The sequence below is a fragment of the Haliotis rufescens genome, unplaced genomic scaffold (assembly GCF_023055435.1).
Source record: "Haliotis rufescens isolate VD_foot unplaced genomic scaffold, xgHalRufe1.0.p SCAF_12, whole genome shotgun sequence".
In the NCBI taxonomy this organism is placed as follows: domain Eukaryota; kingdom Metazoa; phylum Mollusca; class Gastropoda; order Lepetellida; family Haliotidae; genus Haliotis; species Haliotis rufescens.
The window spans coordinates 40,249,673-40,267,761 of record NW_025963802.1 but is presented as its reverse complement, the minus strand read 5'-3'; the positions used below and the strand labels follow the sequence as shown (position 1 = coordinate 40,267,761).

Here is an 18,089-nt window from a genome sequence, read left to right as displayed (position 1 = left end):
AGGCAACTCAAGTACAGAAAAGAACGTACAAAACTCAGTTCTTCAGAAAGAGTCTATCAATTACAGGAAAGAGTTCTATCAGGAGAGCTAGAAAAACAGGAAATGGAAAAAAAACAACTTAAGCTACAAATTCAACTCCTTGAGCAAATACTGCAACGTGATGATATTGACAATTTCAGTCCATCTCAACTGTTACTTTCTATGATGTAATAAACCTGCAGTTTCATTGTCACTATATTTAATTCTTGTGTCCTCTGTTTGTAGTTTATTAGCTGGAGAAGAAGGAATTGGCAATATGATCTCTAATGCCTCGTCCATCATGCCTTCCTCCATGTGTCCACTGTTGGCTGTTCATCTGGGTTGTCGTTGTCATCTTGTAATGGATCATTCAGTAATAAGGATACATTGTGGAGGACAGCACAGGCAAGGACAATCTGACACCCACGGCGTGGACTCATCCTTATCTGTTGAATAAACAAGAAATGTTTGTGTCAAATACATGAATACAGAATGTCACATTAAAATCTACATTTTAGAAGCAACTTGTTTGCTTCTTTGAATTAGTAATATAATTACTTGTAATTGGCTATGTTAGTTAGGATTCTTGGAAAATTATTTGTTTCTGCTATGTGGTCGGTGTAAAACGTGAAGCATTGGAACACACAACACCATGACTCCAAACCTTAAAGTGATGAAAAAAATCAAGATTAGATGTAGAAAAGTAAAACATTGATCAAATTAAGTACACAAATATACTATGCATATTTACCTCAGAATGAAGTACACTAAACCGTCTTTTCCATCGACCAAATGTTCTTTCTATTGTAACTCTTGTAGCACACAAGCTGTCATTGTATCATGGGGTTTGGAGAAAAGGCCTGCAAGGATATCCACTGTCTCCCAAAAGAAAGCCATCTGATATTGAAGTGTGCGACCTCTCTAAGTATTCACACAAAGTAGAGGTTCTAAATATGTGGCTATCATGAGTTGATCCCGGCCGATTAGCGCACACATTCGTAAATTTACCTACAAATTAGACAATAATTTAAAAAAATAAGCAATGTTCGTGATGGATTAATGGATTTTCTATTATAGGCGTTTATATTATATATTACAAACTTCTTACAGCTATATTTTCTTAAAATTGCAGTCTCTTGATACAGCTTAGAGCTGAAAAGAACTTTAAAAACATCCCTTGTTAGCTGACTAGAATATCCCATTTGTATTTATTAAGAGTAATGAGAGCATTTACGCAAACCTTTCATTATTTATCTAATTCCGAATCTTTTTAATGTGGAATTTTATAGACCTTGGAAGGGAAGCTACTCTAATTGCAAAAAGGGACAGTACTCTAATCTCACAAGACGTACCTTCGTGGTCACACACTGCCTGTACGTTGATACTGTGGTATCCTTTCCGATTAACGTAAGCTGGTTCATCTCTGGTCGGTGCCTGAATACGTATGTGCGTACCATCAATGCAACCTAGGATACTCGGAAAACCACCAAGGGCGAAAAATCCATCTTGAACCTGACGTATGTAGCATTCTTGTGTTGGCCATTTTATGAATTCGTTCTTTCTTTTAACCAAGGCATCAGTCACATCTACTATGACACGTGAAACTGTACTTTTGTCCACCCCCATCGTATCACTTGAAGGAAACTACCACTTGCGTAAAAACGGAAAGCTATCATCAGTTGTTGATCGACGTTTAGAGCATGGCTACGTTGTGTAGGGCGCTCCAAATCTTCCCTCAGTATATTGGCGATGTAGTTGATAGATTCCCTCCCAAATCTGTACCTATCACGAAGTTCACTGTCTGTGTAGTTCATTAATGCAAAATTAACAGCTCGGAATCGCTTCTGTTGTCTCACATTAACCTCTGGAACCATGAAAGCGGCGCTAGGCCTACCCATGAACGCCATTTTGTTTCAAAGATAACCAAGGTGTTAAGTATTTAACGGAGGTCGGGAGGTGTGTTAACTTTAACAGGTGTTTAACCAGTCGTTAAAGATAACCATGCTTTGGGAAACAACATAACCATTTGGTTAAATTTAACGGAGAGTTAATACTGACTTAACGGCTGGTCAAGAGTTAACCGGGTTCTGAACAACCGGGCCCTGCAAGCTTATTATTACAGGTACCCTATTGTTTTAGGATAATGCTTTAGCAGAATTAGATGCTGCACCATTGCAAGAAAAAACACAAAGACTTGAGTTGGATGTAAGGCCACAGGTTTATATACAGAAAAGTACAAGGACTGGAGAACACTCCTGGGCTGGGAAACGCTAAACACGTCTGACAGTCAACCCGAAGGTGCCCGGACAGAACAGCAAACACGGCTCCGAGGGTACAAACCATACGGAGCCAAATGATGGGACCCCCCAGGGAAAAGCGCATAGGGGGTCTGCTGAAGACTCTACAACCACTATTATACAATAGAGCCTAGAGGGTATGCCTCAAAGACCCCCAAAACACCAAAATCACTTCTCTCAGCCCAGAAGTGTTACGAGATGATACAAACCAATTGTCGTGCGATGTAATGTGTAGAATGTGCTAGTCCAGGATCTTTACCTGTTGTGCACATACAAACCCCTGTGACTTGTTCGACGCATGTTTATGCCAGGACACCTCTTGCCTCACATATACTGAATTGTCCAAAACTTGCCACAACTACAATGTAAAGGAAAACAAGCAGCAGTACATGTTCCTGATACATACAAATACTTGCAATTAGATTAACTATCAACTGAGGAAATGTTATACAGATATATACGTATGAAATGAGAAGTAATGGGCAGGATGGGAGGGAAAAACGTGTTACCGGTGTGGTTGTGTGGATGAAAAGAGGATGTAGCAACTAAATTCAGCTGCAACAAGGGTTACTTCCCTTTGTTTAGAGCATGTGAAGAACAATTCCTGAATAATACACTGATAAGGTGCCTTGCACTATTAAACCAGGAAGAGTTGCTTCCCTTGCAATATTAAACCAGGAATAGTAGCTTCCTTTTGACCGTGGAACACAAATGCATGGGGAGAACACCCCTTGAATTGGAATAATGTAAGATTACCAAAATAATGCATTTTATCATATAATGGGTAGGTTTCTCGGCAGGATAAAGCCAACGGATAAAAACGATATCCGTTGGGGTCATATGCGGATAGAGATGCAAATATCAAAGGTCAAGTAGGACTACTTTCACTGTTTATAAACAAACATGGCGTCGCCCTCATCATTCGGCGATCGAGTCAGAATTAACCATCGGGAATCTGGATAAACTACAGGGATAATTGCTATCATTATCAAAAGAACAGTCTAATATACTGAAAATCAGTCTCTAACTGTGACGTAGCTAAGGCATTTTATGAGTTTGGGCAACTTTAGAGATATAAATTTCGAAACAATTTTGCGAGGGCCCGAGGCCTAGCCAAGCGGGATCAGTAGCCATATCTGTGCTTGTAGACCTCTGCGGCTTGAAACCTTCTCCACAAATTACAATAGTTGGATTTGTCCGAAATGTGTTTGAATTGTTACCTTGTTTCGTTTTGTCGCTGTGTGTACATCTGACTACACTTCTTAACGTTATGACAGGACAGACCGACTGTCAACAACGACTGACCGTGGCCGTGACGTCTCACAGACTAGGGTAAGAGTAGCTTCCCTTTGACAAAGGGCAGTTACTCTAGCGGACAGACAGATGGATTGCCGCGAAAGGCAATTAAAAACAATTGTTGTTTTGCGTATATGTTGCTTCGCCACTGTATAAGAAACAGATTTTAGTTGGAACTATATTGGCTAGTGTCACTGTCCGACTGACACATCACTTACCCTGTGACGTAATAAATATTAATGCGCGCATTCCAGAAAAACTCGCAATGTTTCGGTTATGTATGTGAGAGAGGGAAAGCGATTTTGAAGCACAGAATTAAAGAATGACATTATATGATAAAGAGGTTATCACGCTTGTGTGTTAGGGGATGGTAAATATCCTGTATTAGGAATAAACACTATGTATTTAGCTCGCCAAGGCTCGCTAAATACAATGTTTATTCCTAATGCAGGATATTTACCATCCCCAAACACACTCGCGTGATAACCTCTTTTTATTAAGTAATAATAAAATTAAATATTATTAAATTTGTTACACTGCTGTCAAACACAAAAAGAAGTATCTTACAAAATGTTTCCATGTACATATATTATGCCTCTTTATACCGACAGAACCTGATGAAAGAATAATCTTAGCTGCTTGGTATTAGGAAACTATTGTGTATATACATTAAGTACATATTTATAGATATTTGCCATCTGAATAAACTACAAACAAAAGAGTTAGAAATGGTATTAAACTATTAGGCTGTCATGTGATATTGTGGTATTACAAATGGTTTAGTATAGTTATATGTATATGAAATGATATGATGTGACATGACATGATGTGATGTGATATGATATGATAAGTGTTGTGGTGTGATATGATACATGAGGAGATATGATGCAATATGTTATGTGTACTATAGAAATTGTGTAAATACTGTGTTTTTTTAGTGTACATATTATATGGTTTGCGGTCTTCCAGTGTTGAATAAATATTGATTGATATGATATAAATTGGCATGGAATGACATGACATTATATGGTATGATATGATCAGATATGATGGGACAAGCTATGACATTGCTAATGTGTTGTGTGATATGACATGTTGAAATATGAAATAATATAGGTGTGATATATGGTACGATGGTATGTATGGTATGTTATGATAATGGTATATGAAATAATACTATAATAATGATACAATATGATGTGATGTTATAGAATATGTTGTATAATATATTAAGTTGTGATATGGTAAAATAGAAATTATGAAATTACAGGGTATGGTATTGTACTGTATGTGTGAAAATATGTGACTGTGTTGAGATGCAATGTGGAATGACGTGAGGTGATTTGGTGAGATATGTACATAAATTGTATAAAATTGTATATTCTTCAAATTGTACTAGATGCCTGTGGCCTCTTCAGTACGTGAAATAAAGATTGAAGATTTACATGTATCAACCAAGTCAGCGAGTCTGACCACCCGATCCTGTTAGTCGTCTCTTACGACAAGCATGGTCGCCTTCTGAGTACACCTTCCCGGGGCAAGGGAGTTAACTGACTGAAAAGTCCAGTTTCCATCCTTGCCGAACTAGGCTGGTATATTTTGGCAGGACTAACGAGTCTATACATAGTCCAATCAAATACGCTTTACGAAATCGGGATCGAAAATCGAAATCAATCAATTGGGATCGATGAGATGCATCATCCAAGTCAGCGAGCCTGACCACCCGATCCCGTTAGTCGCCTTTAACAAGCATAGTCATCTTTTACGGCAAGAATTGGTTGCTGAAGACAATTAACTTGCCTTTAAATGTGTTTGTGACGAGGGCCAAAGCCTAACCCGGATGTTCACCATTGGATAGTGGCATTTTAACTGCTCCCATGTTGCCCAGTTGCCCTTGTACATGTGTCACTGTTCATTTAAACGTCTGTGCTGTGAAGGAGTGTTTAAGTTAAGGCAACACTCTCTTGAACACATATCTCTTGCATATGCAACGTATTATTGTTTTTGTTCAGTCGTATCTGTATTGTTTCTCTTGGACATGAGTTGTGTGGACAAAGGGACAATTCCTTGATTCGAACCGATGAGTGAGCCTGGACACATTTGATGTGTCATATCAAAACGTGTCAGCTTAAGATTGGAGGAAAGAGATGTTCACAACATCTAACAAGGCTCATAATTTGGGATTCCAACTCATAACTCACAATCCTTGAACAACTAAGGGCCGCAACTCTACAAAGCAAGTTCCAGACCACAGGCTCTCCCATAACACCTTTTGTGTTTGGCTTTGTTTTTTGTTTTAAAAAGCAGCCCCTTGTGTGAGTATGCACTTGAGATGGAACACTTGTAGATTTAACAATCGCAATACCATTTATGTAAGGTTTGAAGGAACGACAGAAATACTTAAAGTCGATGGTGAATATTTTATTCAGTTATAATCAGATTTGCAATACCAGTACAGGCAGTCTTCTAATTTCACATTGTTATATAAGCCAATATCATAAACTTTAAACAAAATAATTATGTTTTGAATTTCATAATACTGAACTAATCCTAAAACGTCCAATATATATGCTCGTTATTTTACAAGGATACAAACTACATGCAAATTTAAATATACAGTAAAGTACGGTTGTAACGAACTCAAAGGGACTACTAATTTTAGTTCGTTATAACCGTAGTTCGTTATAAGCATAGATACAGCATAACTACAGCAACTAGTCAGGACCAAAAAGTAAGTTCGTTATATCCGTAAGTTCGTTAGAGGCGTGTTCGTTATAACCGTAGTTTACTGTATAATAATCACTTGCAGGTGTGAAATAGTGTGTTTCAGTCTCGTTCTATTTTTATATTTTTGTTATTGAATGGACCACACCTAGAGCATAATATCATGCTCATCATATTTAAGATATTCCACCTTCGACGTGATGTCGATGTGTGTGATGTGACTTTGTCATCACCAACATTACTTGTCACACGAGGTTACCCATGTGCATTTAAGGTACCACCCATTTGACTGACTATACGTCACGGTACATTTGAGACGCCGAGTGCAAGCTCTCTTCCTTCTTCCTGCAAACGAAATTCATGAATGAATAACACTGAAATCGGAGGTATTGAAATCTTATTTTGAGATTAACCATTTCCATCTGTTTTAGCACGCATATTTTACTAGTTGTGTTTGCCAATAATGTTTCCCTGAACAGGTTCTTGTAGCAGACCCTTGAGGATTCGGGTTAGAATACGTCTTCAGCAACCCATGCTTGCCGTAAAAGGCAACTATGCTTATCGTAAAAGGCGACTAACGGGATCGGGTGGTCAGGCTCGCTGACTTGGTTGATGCATGTCATCGATCCCAATTGCGTGGATCGATACTCATGACGAATATTTACAGACCGCTGTCATATAGTTGGAAAATTGCTGAGTGCGGCGTAAAACAACCAACCAACCAACCTTGTAGCAGAAGTATATCAAAGTGGGTTTCAATTGTTCAAGAATACTGTGCCTTTAAGTGCCAAAGTGTATGCAAGGCTTACATTTAATATTCAAGAAATAAGAAAACAATGTGGAGCTCCTGACTGCTATTTCCATGTGCCCTGCCCTTCCCCCCCCCCCCCCCCCCCCCCCCCCAACACACACACACACACACACACACACACACACACACACACACACACACACACACACAAACACACACGGCGACCCCTTCCTGGGGACCCGCATTAGATGTACATAAGTAATTATAAGTGTGTAATCCACGTACCTTAAAACATGATATTTTATTAACTTAAAACGTTCATAAAATCGCCAGTTTAGATGTTTAAAGCCAAATTATTAATGTAGAATCGACGATTCATCATTGTTAAAAATCAGGTTTCAGTTTTCTCCAATACATATTTACACAGGTACAATCAGTATATTCATGAATGTCCATAGAGATATACATAAGTATAAGTGTGTAATCCACGTACCTGTGCTGGGGTCTTCAGTTGCCTCCTCCAAGGCATAGATGGTCCGACCCTGGCACTCAGGAACTAGAGCTTGGATGGCGGCAGCTTCATCAGCATCAACTTCCTCAGCAAACTCAGTCAAAGATATCTCAGCATAATCAATCTAATATTAAAAAGATAATTTAACATCATTTAATATTATATATTTCTTATTAAATGTTTGCCGTAAAAGGCGACTAGGCTTGTCGTAAGAGGTTGGATGGTTTGTTTGTTGTTTAACGCCGCACTCAGCAATATTCCAGCTTTATGACGGCGGTCTGTATATAATCGAGTCTGGACCAGACAATCCAGTGATTGACATCATGAGTTTCGATCCACGCAATTGAGATCGATTACATGCATCAACCAAGCCAGCGAGCCTGACCACCCGATCCCGTTAGTCGACTCTTACGACAAGTGACTGGTTATATTAATGGAAACAGGATGTCATTGAGTATTTAACTTACCTCTTTCGGCATCGGGGTCAGGGGTTGCACGTAGCAGGAGGTGGTGTCTTCTCCTACCTGGGTCACAGTCATCGTCTAAGAGTATTAAAGGTTATATTAGATAAGGAAACCGGTGCCTTATTCAGCAGGGAAAGGATATGAGTTTTGCAAAATCAGTAAATGTTGGTTTGTTCGTTTGTTTGTTTGGCCGCACAAAGTAATATTCCACTAATATGACGGCGGTCTGTAAATAATCGAGTCTGGTCCAGGCAATCAAGTGATTGACATCATGACCATCGATCTACGCAATTGGGATACGATGTAAATCCAGTGGTATGTTTGTGTGTTTGTGTCTGTGTGTCTGTGTGTGTTTGCGCCAAGTATGGGCCTTACCGACCAGCTGGTAACAAAGCGGATTTTTTATGGTTATTATTATTAATTATAATTATTATTTTAATCAAAGCTATGAGCCTAAATATGATTTGGGTAAATTCACAATGAAACGATGCAATTTCTTTTAGAATAGAATTATTTTTTCAAGCATCTTCTGGAACAATTTATTTTTTCCGTTAAAATTCCAGGCCTAAATCACCCTCCCGTCGCCCACCACAGATTATCAATAGTCGGCCCCGGACATGGATAAAAATGTTAAAACTGCATTCATTGTTTTGCATTCATCTGACATGTAGTATGGGAAGCGTACCCCCTAATTTCCAAAAACTTGTGTCAATTGCAACAGAAACATAATATTATAAAGATAAACAGAATTGATGAAGATTTTTGTCTGTTTCTGTAAGTTACTGCTACACTTGTCTCTGTTATTTGACAAGCTGTACAGAATATACCTTGTTTGTGAAAAACTGTGTCTCAATGAGTGTTCCGTTGGTGTATCTGATGGTTGTGGTTCCACCGCATGTCGTCGCTTCTATTGTCTCTTCAAGTTGTACCACAGTGCACTCCTAAAAGGCAGAAAACATTCACCTGAAGCATCACGTTGACAAGCATGTCAATGATGGACAGTATAATTACTAGACTATCACAAATCCGGTTTAAATCTAGTTGCGAAATATTTAAAGAATAATTTTTTTGTCAACACGATAAAAATATCAATGCAGTCTACAGATATGAACGAGAGCATAAGTCGTCGAAATATGAATCTCACAACAAAACATAATAAATTATACTTACGTTTTGCCCACCGGGGTCACACATACATGCACGGAAGAAAATTGCAACAAAAACAGACAGCATCAGAATCTGCAAAAAAAAGGGAAACGAGAAAAAAATTGAAAAATGGTAACATCATTGGTCTCTTGTATTACAGGACTGCTGACGAAGGCATAATCCGCGATCCATGTCTCTGTCCTGCTACTCTCTTGACTACAACGGGAGCCACGGGTGGCCCAGTCGTCTAAGGCGCCGCGATTCGCTATGCAGAGTTGCGTCCCTTTGGCGCGCCAGAAACCTATGATTGGGGGTTCGAATCCCGGTTGGCCCCGATTATGTGTCTAGGTTTGTCAGCACCATACCCGTGTTCGTGGGTTTCAGCGAAGTGGTAAATGTCTGAGACCTGCATCACTTCGGGCTTTCCTCCCACATTAAGCTGACACGCCGCGATATAACTGGAATACTGTTAAAAGCGGCGTTAAACCCGCTAGCGCATTTACTTATGTGGCTGGAACTGAAAACAATGCTTACTTTGCATTGAGTCTGATACGCAAAAGTACAGAGGTTTTGCAACTTATAAGAAAGGCAAACGTTTAAAGAATATGTTCAAAACCACGCATCGGTACTTTTAATTTGACATGTCCATATTTCTTTTGTACTAGAATTCAAAGCTCCATAAAAATCTGTACAAACAGAAAAATTGCTGGCTCCAGCAATGTACCACAAAATCCCTGTCCCAAACGTTAACCATCCTCAACGCAATTTTGGAGGAGTGAGTGAGTTGGGTTTAACGCCGCTTTAACAGTATTACAGTTATATCACGGCGTGTCAGCTTAATGTGGGACGAAAGCCTGGAGTGATGCAGGTCTCAGACGTTGATCACTTCGGTGAAACCCACGAACACGGGTATGGTGCTGACAAACCTAGAAACATAATCGAATCGGGATTCAAACCCACAATCATAGGTTGCTGGCGTGCCCTAGGGACGCAACTCTGCAATGCGAATCGCGGCGCCTTACACGCCAGGGCCACCCGTGCCCCCCAATCATGGAGGAACTTCTCTGGGGCTGGTGTTTGTTCATACATACATACATACATACATACACACACACACACACACACACACACACACACACACACACACACACACACACACACACACACACACACACACACACACACACACATACATACATACATACATAGTAAAAATATTTCGGTTTAATCTACATGTTTTGAGAACATGCCTGAACGTGAAAATGATTTCATGAAGCCTACCTTGGTCATTATGGCGTTAGACTCTGGAGGATCTCTTCTTAGCCTGTTGTCGTTGAATCAGCTTGCTAACCCGCGTTTATGTCCACCTGAGCTCTGATGTCGTTTATATACTCAACGATCAAAACATACCTACACACCCTTTTCTGAAATCACCAATCATATGCTTAGTGGTTAACTAAATTTATGATATTTTTCCAAGCAACAAACCTGATTGGACCACCTCAAACAAGCTTACGTAAACACCTTTTCAGAAACAGCCTGCTTATCACCTGCGCATGTATACTGATTTATTTCTCACCAAAATATCGTGAGCAGCCTTCTAACAATTGGGATCACAAATATAAAATCATTATGGATGCTGTCGAAGCATATACCAACAAATGGACCAAAAGAGAAGATTGGTTGGTTGGTTGGTTGTTTCACGACGCATTCAGCAATATTCCAGCTATATGACGGCGGTCTGTAAATAATCGAGTCTGGACTAGACAATCCAGTGATTGATATCATGAGCATCGATCCACGCAATTGGGATCGATGACATGCATCAACCAAGTCAGCGAGCCTGAGCACCCGATCCCGTTAGTCGCTTCCTACGACAAGCATATAGTCGCCTTTTACGGCAAGCATGGGTTGCTGAAGACCTACTCTACCCCGGATCTTCACGGGTCCCAAAAGAGAAGAACAACCCGTTGAATGTTGAATTGCACTCAGCAATATTCCAGCTATGTGGCGGCGGTCTGTAAATAATCGAGTCTGGACCAGACAATCCAGTGATTGACATCATGTGCATCGATCCACACAATTAGGACCAATGACATGCATCAACCAAGTCAGCGAGCCTGACCACCCGATCCCGTTAGTCGCCTTTTACAGCAAGCATGGGTTGCTGAAGACCTATTCTACCCCGGATATCATTTCTAAAACCACATTGAATCATAATTTGTAATCAGATCATTTGTTTTAAATTACCATATTAATCTGTTAATGACCATTCTGTCCAAGGTCTTACAAACACAACCAGAAAGTGATATTGGCTTTTATTTAGTTTGATCCCATCCAAGTTAAGGTATCTCCGCAAACTTGTGAGAAATGAAATTAAATATCATCTGAGAAAACGATATTTGAAATGCTTGACTTCTTCAAAGATTACACATTTTTGAAATTTGGGCATTGGACATTTAGGCCAGATAGAGGTAGACATCCCCATGGACATTAATTATGTTTCCCTTCTTCTAGTGGCTTAAGAGTGAGACTTTCTGCTCGGATTGGCAAAATAAAAACAAGAGTCATCCGAAGATGACATATCCCCCCCCCCCCCCCCCCGACGTGGCATGTCGGTAAACTGTGTGTACCTTAAAATGTATTTAGATTGGCAAGAAAATATTTTTCCTTGATGCCAAAACCAGAAATATAATGAAGGTTATTAAATATTGGTTCATGTAGCTCACTTTCTGATGATCTCATGAAATTTAATAACAATAACTTCGCAGATTCGCATATGAATAGCTCTCATGACACAAAGGCATTAAGAGAATGTAAAAGGTTTTCTTTTTTCAATTTAAATTGAAAATTAATGAACCTAGAATAATGTCCTCATCTGGAGCATATCTTCTAAACCATGTTAATAGCAAAGGCACCACTACATAACCTGCTTGATAGGTGTAAGAACTTTTGAGAAGCTAAGTTGTATGGTTCGGGAGATATGTTCCGGACAAGAGCACTACCCTCAAAATTCCTGAGTTCATCATATTTCCATGGAAACGACAAAAATATAAAATTCTAAAAATCTCTAAATAGCAAAAGGCACTTCTACTGAGCCTGATTGTTATGTGAACCAAGTTTTGCGAAGCTAGGTTGTACGGTTTAGAAAATATGCTCTGGACAAGTGCAGTACCCTCAAATTTCCTAAGTGTATAACATTTCCATGGAAACGACAAAAATAAAAAATTCTAAAAATCTCTAAATAGCAAAAGGCACGACTACTGAGCCTGATTGGTAAATGTACCAAGTTTTGTGAAGCTAGGTAGTACGATTTAGGAAATATGTTCCGGAAAAACAATGATTACAGACGGACAGACAGAGAGACGGACGGACGGACAGACGGACATACTGATGGCTATATCCCCCCGTTATTATATGTTATTATAAATCTAATTTAAGCTACACTGTTGATCTGATATCGTTCAACAATGGTCAAATATACCATTAGAAATAGAAAGAGACCCATGCAACCGCCTAACCTGTTTCATATTTAGATATGTGAAAAATCAAACAGGTGAGGTGAGGTGAAATGGGGTTTAAGGTCGCGTCCAAAATTATTGCACTTATATAGCGACGTGCATGCACGTGTGTGTGGCTGCTTGTACTAGACCGGACTGATGCCGATTATAGTGCTAGCTCACTGAGAAACCATGCCGCAGTTTAACATGAATACCCCATTAAGACACAGTATACTGACTCCGAGCCGACCAGTCCTTGTTTTAGCCCCTTAATGCCGAGCGTCAGACAGGGTAACAACAAATACCATCTTTTAACGTCCTTAGGTATGACGCGGCCGGGGATCGAACTCCCGCTCTGCGGGCGAACGCTCTACCTCTATACCACGGAGGCGGTCGAAAAATCAAACCGACAAGCGGGACGAGGTCAACTTTCCAAAAACAACTTTTACGTCGAGCAATCAAACGTTTGAGTATGCTCTTTCTTTGAAGGTTTCAAGCAGCGTCACGCTCAAACGTTGTTTTGGCAGGGTTACACATTTCAAGTCCCTGATAAAGCTTTCAAAATGTTTCATTGTAGACGTGGACATACCACAACTGTTACCGTGTTTGTTCAGGTTAACAGTTAACTTGCCTTTGAATGTGTTTGTGACGAGGGCAGGGGGGACAGCTTCCAACAGCTGGTGTCATCACTATTTGATAGTGATTCAAACAATGGGACTTTTTTGCAATCTTTTACCTATTTTACTTTTTTTTTCTGAATATGTTCTTAAAGAATGTATACGTGGATATCGCACAACAGAAGGACATGCAACACGCACATGCTGATCGGGGGAGGGGTGGGTGGGGTGGGTGTTTCTATTAATGCTCTGTATATTCAACATTGTATTACGGTGTCTCAAAATATGCACACTGAAATCAATGATGTTTTCCGTTTGTGAATTCGAGTTTTTGAGAAATGTTTAGCATCACGTGTCATGAAATATGGTGGTCAGTCGTTGTTATGGGCTGCTGAAGACCTATTCTACCCCGGATCTTCACAGGTCTGGCTGCAAAAGGGAAAGGTGAGAGAGAAAGTTTAATAGTAATAAACAAATCGTAGGTACATGTTTGTGTCTGAATCTCAAATAACACGGTATCTTACAATTGAAACAGAAGGGTTGTTTTTCGGATTTGTACTCTTCATAGTCGGCAATATATGGTATTAAAATAGTTGATATGCAAGCTGCTTCTTCTATCATGTGCTCTAAATTGAACAAAGAGATCAATTATGAGACATTTTAATTCCTTCTCCCGTGAAAGACCATTAAGATAATTTCACACAAGTTACACCTAGTAAATAATCAAGAACAGAATTATAGTTAATCTGGGCATGTGAATTGTTGTCAAACCACTGTTTTTCCCAACCATACAATTATGATTTATGATATCGACGGCGCGCACAGCTGACGTATTGAATGCAGTTAAAACACAGGAACACTGTGTGTTGCAGCAACTGTAATTTATGACATTGAAACCTTATGTCCATCTATCGTGTTGATTTAATCCTTATTACCTCCGTCTATCGGTGGAAACGGCAATTAATATGTAATATTCAATATATTAATTTCAAATATCAAAATAATATCTCAATTTCAAATCCATGGAAATGAACAAATAAGTTTCGGAAATTCCTAATAATCTCGCCACATTTTTAAAAAGATCTGAATTATGTTGTTTACATGTACCTCCGGCTATAACTTTATACTGAAATATGGAATATTAAATTTCCTATCTGATGGTGTAAATGTTACTGCAAATATACTCTGCAAAAACACCCGCAAAAGTAGTAAAATCGTAAATATCTGACATAGTGTTGCTGACATACACACAAAATAAATACCAAAAATGTTTGGGTCATTTTTGCATGACTTGGCATTGATTTAAGTGGAATTAATGGGTTATAGCAGAAATTAGGTGGGAAGATGGCAGAATCGCAAAAACACGACCACGTGAAAGCCGAAACACACCAACATGAAAAGCACGTGCAATATCACTTGTTGGGCTATAAAAACGTTGGGTTTTCATTTGCATGCCTTTACAATATGACAGCAAGTGAACGGCGAAAACATGCCACGAATGACAGAAGCCAAACGCATCAACGACTGCAAACAGGAGAATGATGCTTGGCCGTTGTCAGGTTTTTCCACACAGCACCAAACGGCATTACAAGACCATTGTGGAACCGTTATCAGACACACAGGACAACATATGACCTTTCCAGATCCGGTCGACCAAGTATCACTTCAAGAGCATAGTACAAATTCATACGGCTACGTCACTTACGTGACCCGTGAAGATTCCGGGGTAGAATAGGTCTTCAGCAACCCATGCTTGCCCTAAAAGGTGACTATGCTTGTCGTAAAAGGCGACTAACGGGATCAGGTGGTCAGGCTCGCTGACTTGGTTGATGCATGTCATTGGTCCCAATTGCGTGGATCGATGCACATGATGTCAATCACTGGATTATCTGGTCCAGACTCGATTATTTACAGACCGCCGTCATAAAGCTGGAATATTGCTGAGTGCGGCGTAAAACAACAAACAAACAAACAATTGCGTGGATCGATGCTCATGATATCAATCACTGGATTGTCTGGTCCAGATTCAATTTTTGTAGACCGCCGTCATACAGCTGGAATAGTGCTGAGTTCGGCAAACCAACCAACCAACGTCAGTTACGTGAAAGAACCACCACGCCTTTACAATTGCAACTACGGCAATACCAGGATTGTGTAGGATATCAGCGCAGACAGCGCGGAACCGTTTACGCGCTGAAGGTATTCTTGCTAGACGACCAGTTCTTAATATCATTTTGATGAACCTGCATCGTCGACTGCGAAGTCAATAGTGTCAAGGTGAGTATGACCACAACTGCGGTTGAGACAAGTTTGGTTTAGTGACCAGTCTAGTTGGTAAACACATTGACCAGGTATCGCATGTCAGGTGTATTGGGCATAGTTGCATATCATCGTATTCCAATTGCGTGGATCGATGGTCATGATGTCAATCCATGGATGTCCAGACTCGATTATTTACAGACCGCCGTCATATAGTTGGAATATTACTGAGTGCGGCGTTAAACAACAAACCAACCAAACCAACTGTTCATTTGTTATCGACAGAAGCCCATCACAGCGTTCCTCTTTGTTTCAAAGCCGAGACAACCTGATATGACGGATGTTATGTCTAAATGCAATGACGCGGGGCCGTACACCTGCCACACAGCGTGACAAAGAGATAACAGACAGACATGCAGACACACGCACAATACAAGGGGCGGATATTTATTTACATTCTGTCATGTTACAACACATCCTGCTAACCCGTGAAGATCCGGGGTAGAATAGGTCTTCAGCAACCCATTCCTGCCGTAAAAGGCGACTATGCTTGTCGTAAGAGGCGACTAACGGGATCGGGTGGTCAAACACGCTGGCTTCGTTGATGCATGTCATCGATCCCAAATGCGTGGATCGATGCTCATGATGTCAGTCACTGGATTGTCTAGTCCAGATTCGATTATTAACAGACAGCCGTCATATTATAGCTGGAATAATACTGAGTGCGGCGTTAAACAACAATCAACCAACCAACCATCCTCTGGCATACTCACATTCTTGTTGTCAACAAGATGCTACAAGTCCATGTTTTCGTGCCTTTTAGAAATGCACAGTGGCACAACTTCAACCTACAACAGAAGCAACGACGTGTGGTGCGCGGATAACCATCAGATACACAAACGGAACACTCATTGAGACACAGTTTTTCACAAACAAGATACCTCTTTTATATTTGTTTTATACACCTTCCTGTTGCAAGCGAAAAACAAATGATTTAGATCCATTTACATGTAGGTTTTTGTACGTTAATATGTCAGTTTACTTCCCCAACAATTCTCAAAATTACATAACTCTGGATATAAGTATTTATAAACGCTTCAATACTCATTTGTAACCCCTTTTGAATACATCACCAGACCCGGGAAAATTCCGGGGTAGAATAGGTCTTCAGCAACCTCATGCTTGCCGTAAAAAGTGGCTCTGCTTGTCGTAAGACGTGACTAACGGGATCGGGTGGTCAGGCTCGCTGACTTGGTTGATGCATGTCATCGATCCCAATTGCGTGGATCGATGATCATGATATTATTCACTGTATTGTCTGGTCCAGACTCGTTTATTTACAGACCGCCGTCATATACATGTAGCTGGATTATTGCTGAGTGCGGCGTTAAACAACAAACCAATAACAACCAATACATCACCTGTTTTCTATCCAATTTCATGTGACATTTAATACTCTTAGATAGGGCCAGATAGGAGCCGCCACCACGTCCTGCTACATACAAGGCCTGACCCCGATGCCAGACGGGGTAAGTTATATGCTCAATGATATCTTGTTTCCAATTATATAACCAGTCATTTCATCGATTATTTAATAAGAAAGACATATAAATTAAATTACATCAAATTATGAGACTACTTTGACTGAGGTTGCTGAGGAAGTTGATGCTGATGCAGCTGCCGCCATCCAAGCTCTTGTTCCTGAGTGCCAGGGTCGGACCATCTATGCCTTGGAGGAGGCAACTGAAGACCCCAGCACAGGTACGTGGATTACACACTTATACTTATGTATATCTCTATGGACATTCATGAATATACTGATTGTACCTGTGTAAATATGTATTGGAGAAAACTGAAACCTGATTTTTAACAATGATGAATCGTCGATTCTACATTAATAATTTGGCTTTAAACATCTAAACTGGCGATTTTATGAACGTTTTAAGTTAATAAAATATCATGTTTTAAGTTGATATTCTCATTTTTGATGAGCAAAACATAATATAAAATATTTGTTGTGTCCATATTAATTAAAAGGGATTTTGATATTGACTGTTTGTGTCCAGTTTTGAAAACCTGTTTGTAATTGAATAAAATATTGTTCATGGACATGAGTATTTCTGTCGTTCTTTAACACTTTACTTTACCTGGAATTGCGAATGTAGGATCTCGGATTTTTTATGATAAATTCATCAGTTGTGAGAAATTTGAAAATATATAATCTATAAAAAAATGTAATGGAATAAAGTATTTACCCAATTTAGAAATTAGATATGTGAAATTGTTAGAGTTCCCGGATAAATTCATATACAAAGTTATTTACACAAAAAAGAATTACTCAAATGAAATTGATTGATAATGATGTGTGTCTCTTCTGCAACTGCAATTATAGCTAAGATCTTTTACATGTATTTTGTGATTGTCTATGTGTTCTTGGTATTTGTATGCAAGTTCAGTCATTTATAAAAAAGAAGCCTGAAACTTGATATTACTTTCACATGACATA

At 39.6% G+C, this 18,089-nt stretch overlaps 1 protein-coding gene and 1 pseudogene across 1 annotated transcript; both read right to left on the bottom strand.

Moving 5' to 3' along the window:
- Positions 1–317: 317 nt before the first annotated feature.
- Positions 318–1,865, bottom strand: LOC125378299 (annotated as a pseudogene).
- A 4,592-nt stretch (positions 1,866–6,457) lies between these two features.
- On the bottom strand, positions 6,458–10,563 carry LOC125378366. Its single transcript, XM_048393810.1, has 6 exons — positions 10,489–10,563; positions 9,232–9,300; positions 8,889–9,002; positions 8,065–8,139; positions 7,580–7,721; positions 6,458–6,680 (listed from the first exon to the last, which is right to left on the bottom strand). The coding sequence occupies exons 1-6, from the start codon at positions 10,495–10,497 to the stop codon at positions 6,574–6,576; spliced, it is 516 nt and encodes a 171-aa protein (XP_048249767.1). The 5' UTR covers positions 10,498–10,563; the 3' UTR covers positions 6,458–6,573.
- Positions 10,564–18,089: the final 7,526 nt, after the last annotated feature.

Bases quoted from the DNA above. Each gene is read 5' to 3' on its own strand.
- LOC125378366 (XM_048393810.1), bottom strand. The intron at 9,003-9,231 runs GTAAGTATAATT...TCTGCCTTTTAG, and splicing joins GTGACCCCGGTGGGCAAAAC to GAGTGCACTGTGGTACAACT. The intron at 8,140-8,888 runs GTATATTCTGTA...TAATACTCTTAG, and splicing joins CACAGTTTTTCACAAACAAG to ACGATGACTGTGACCCAGGT.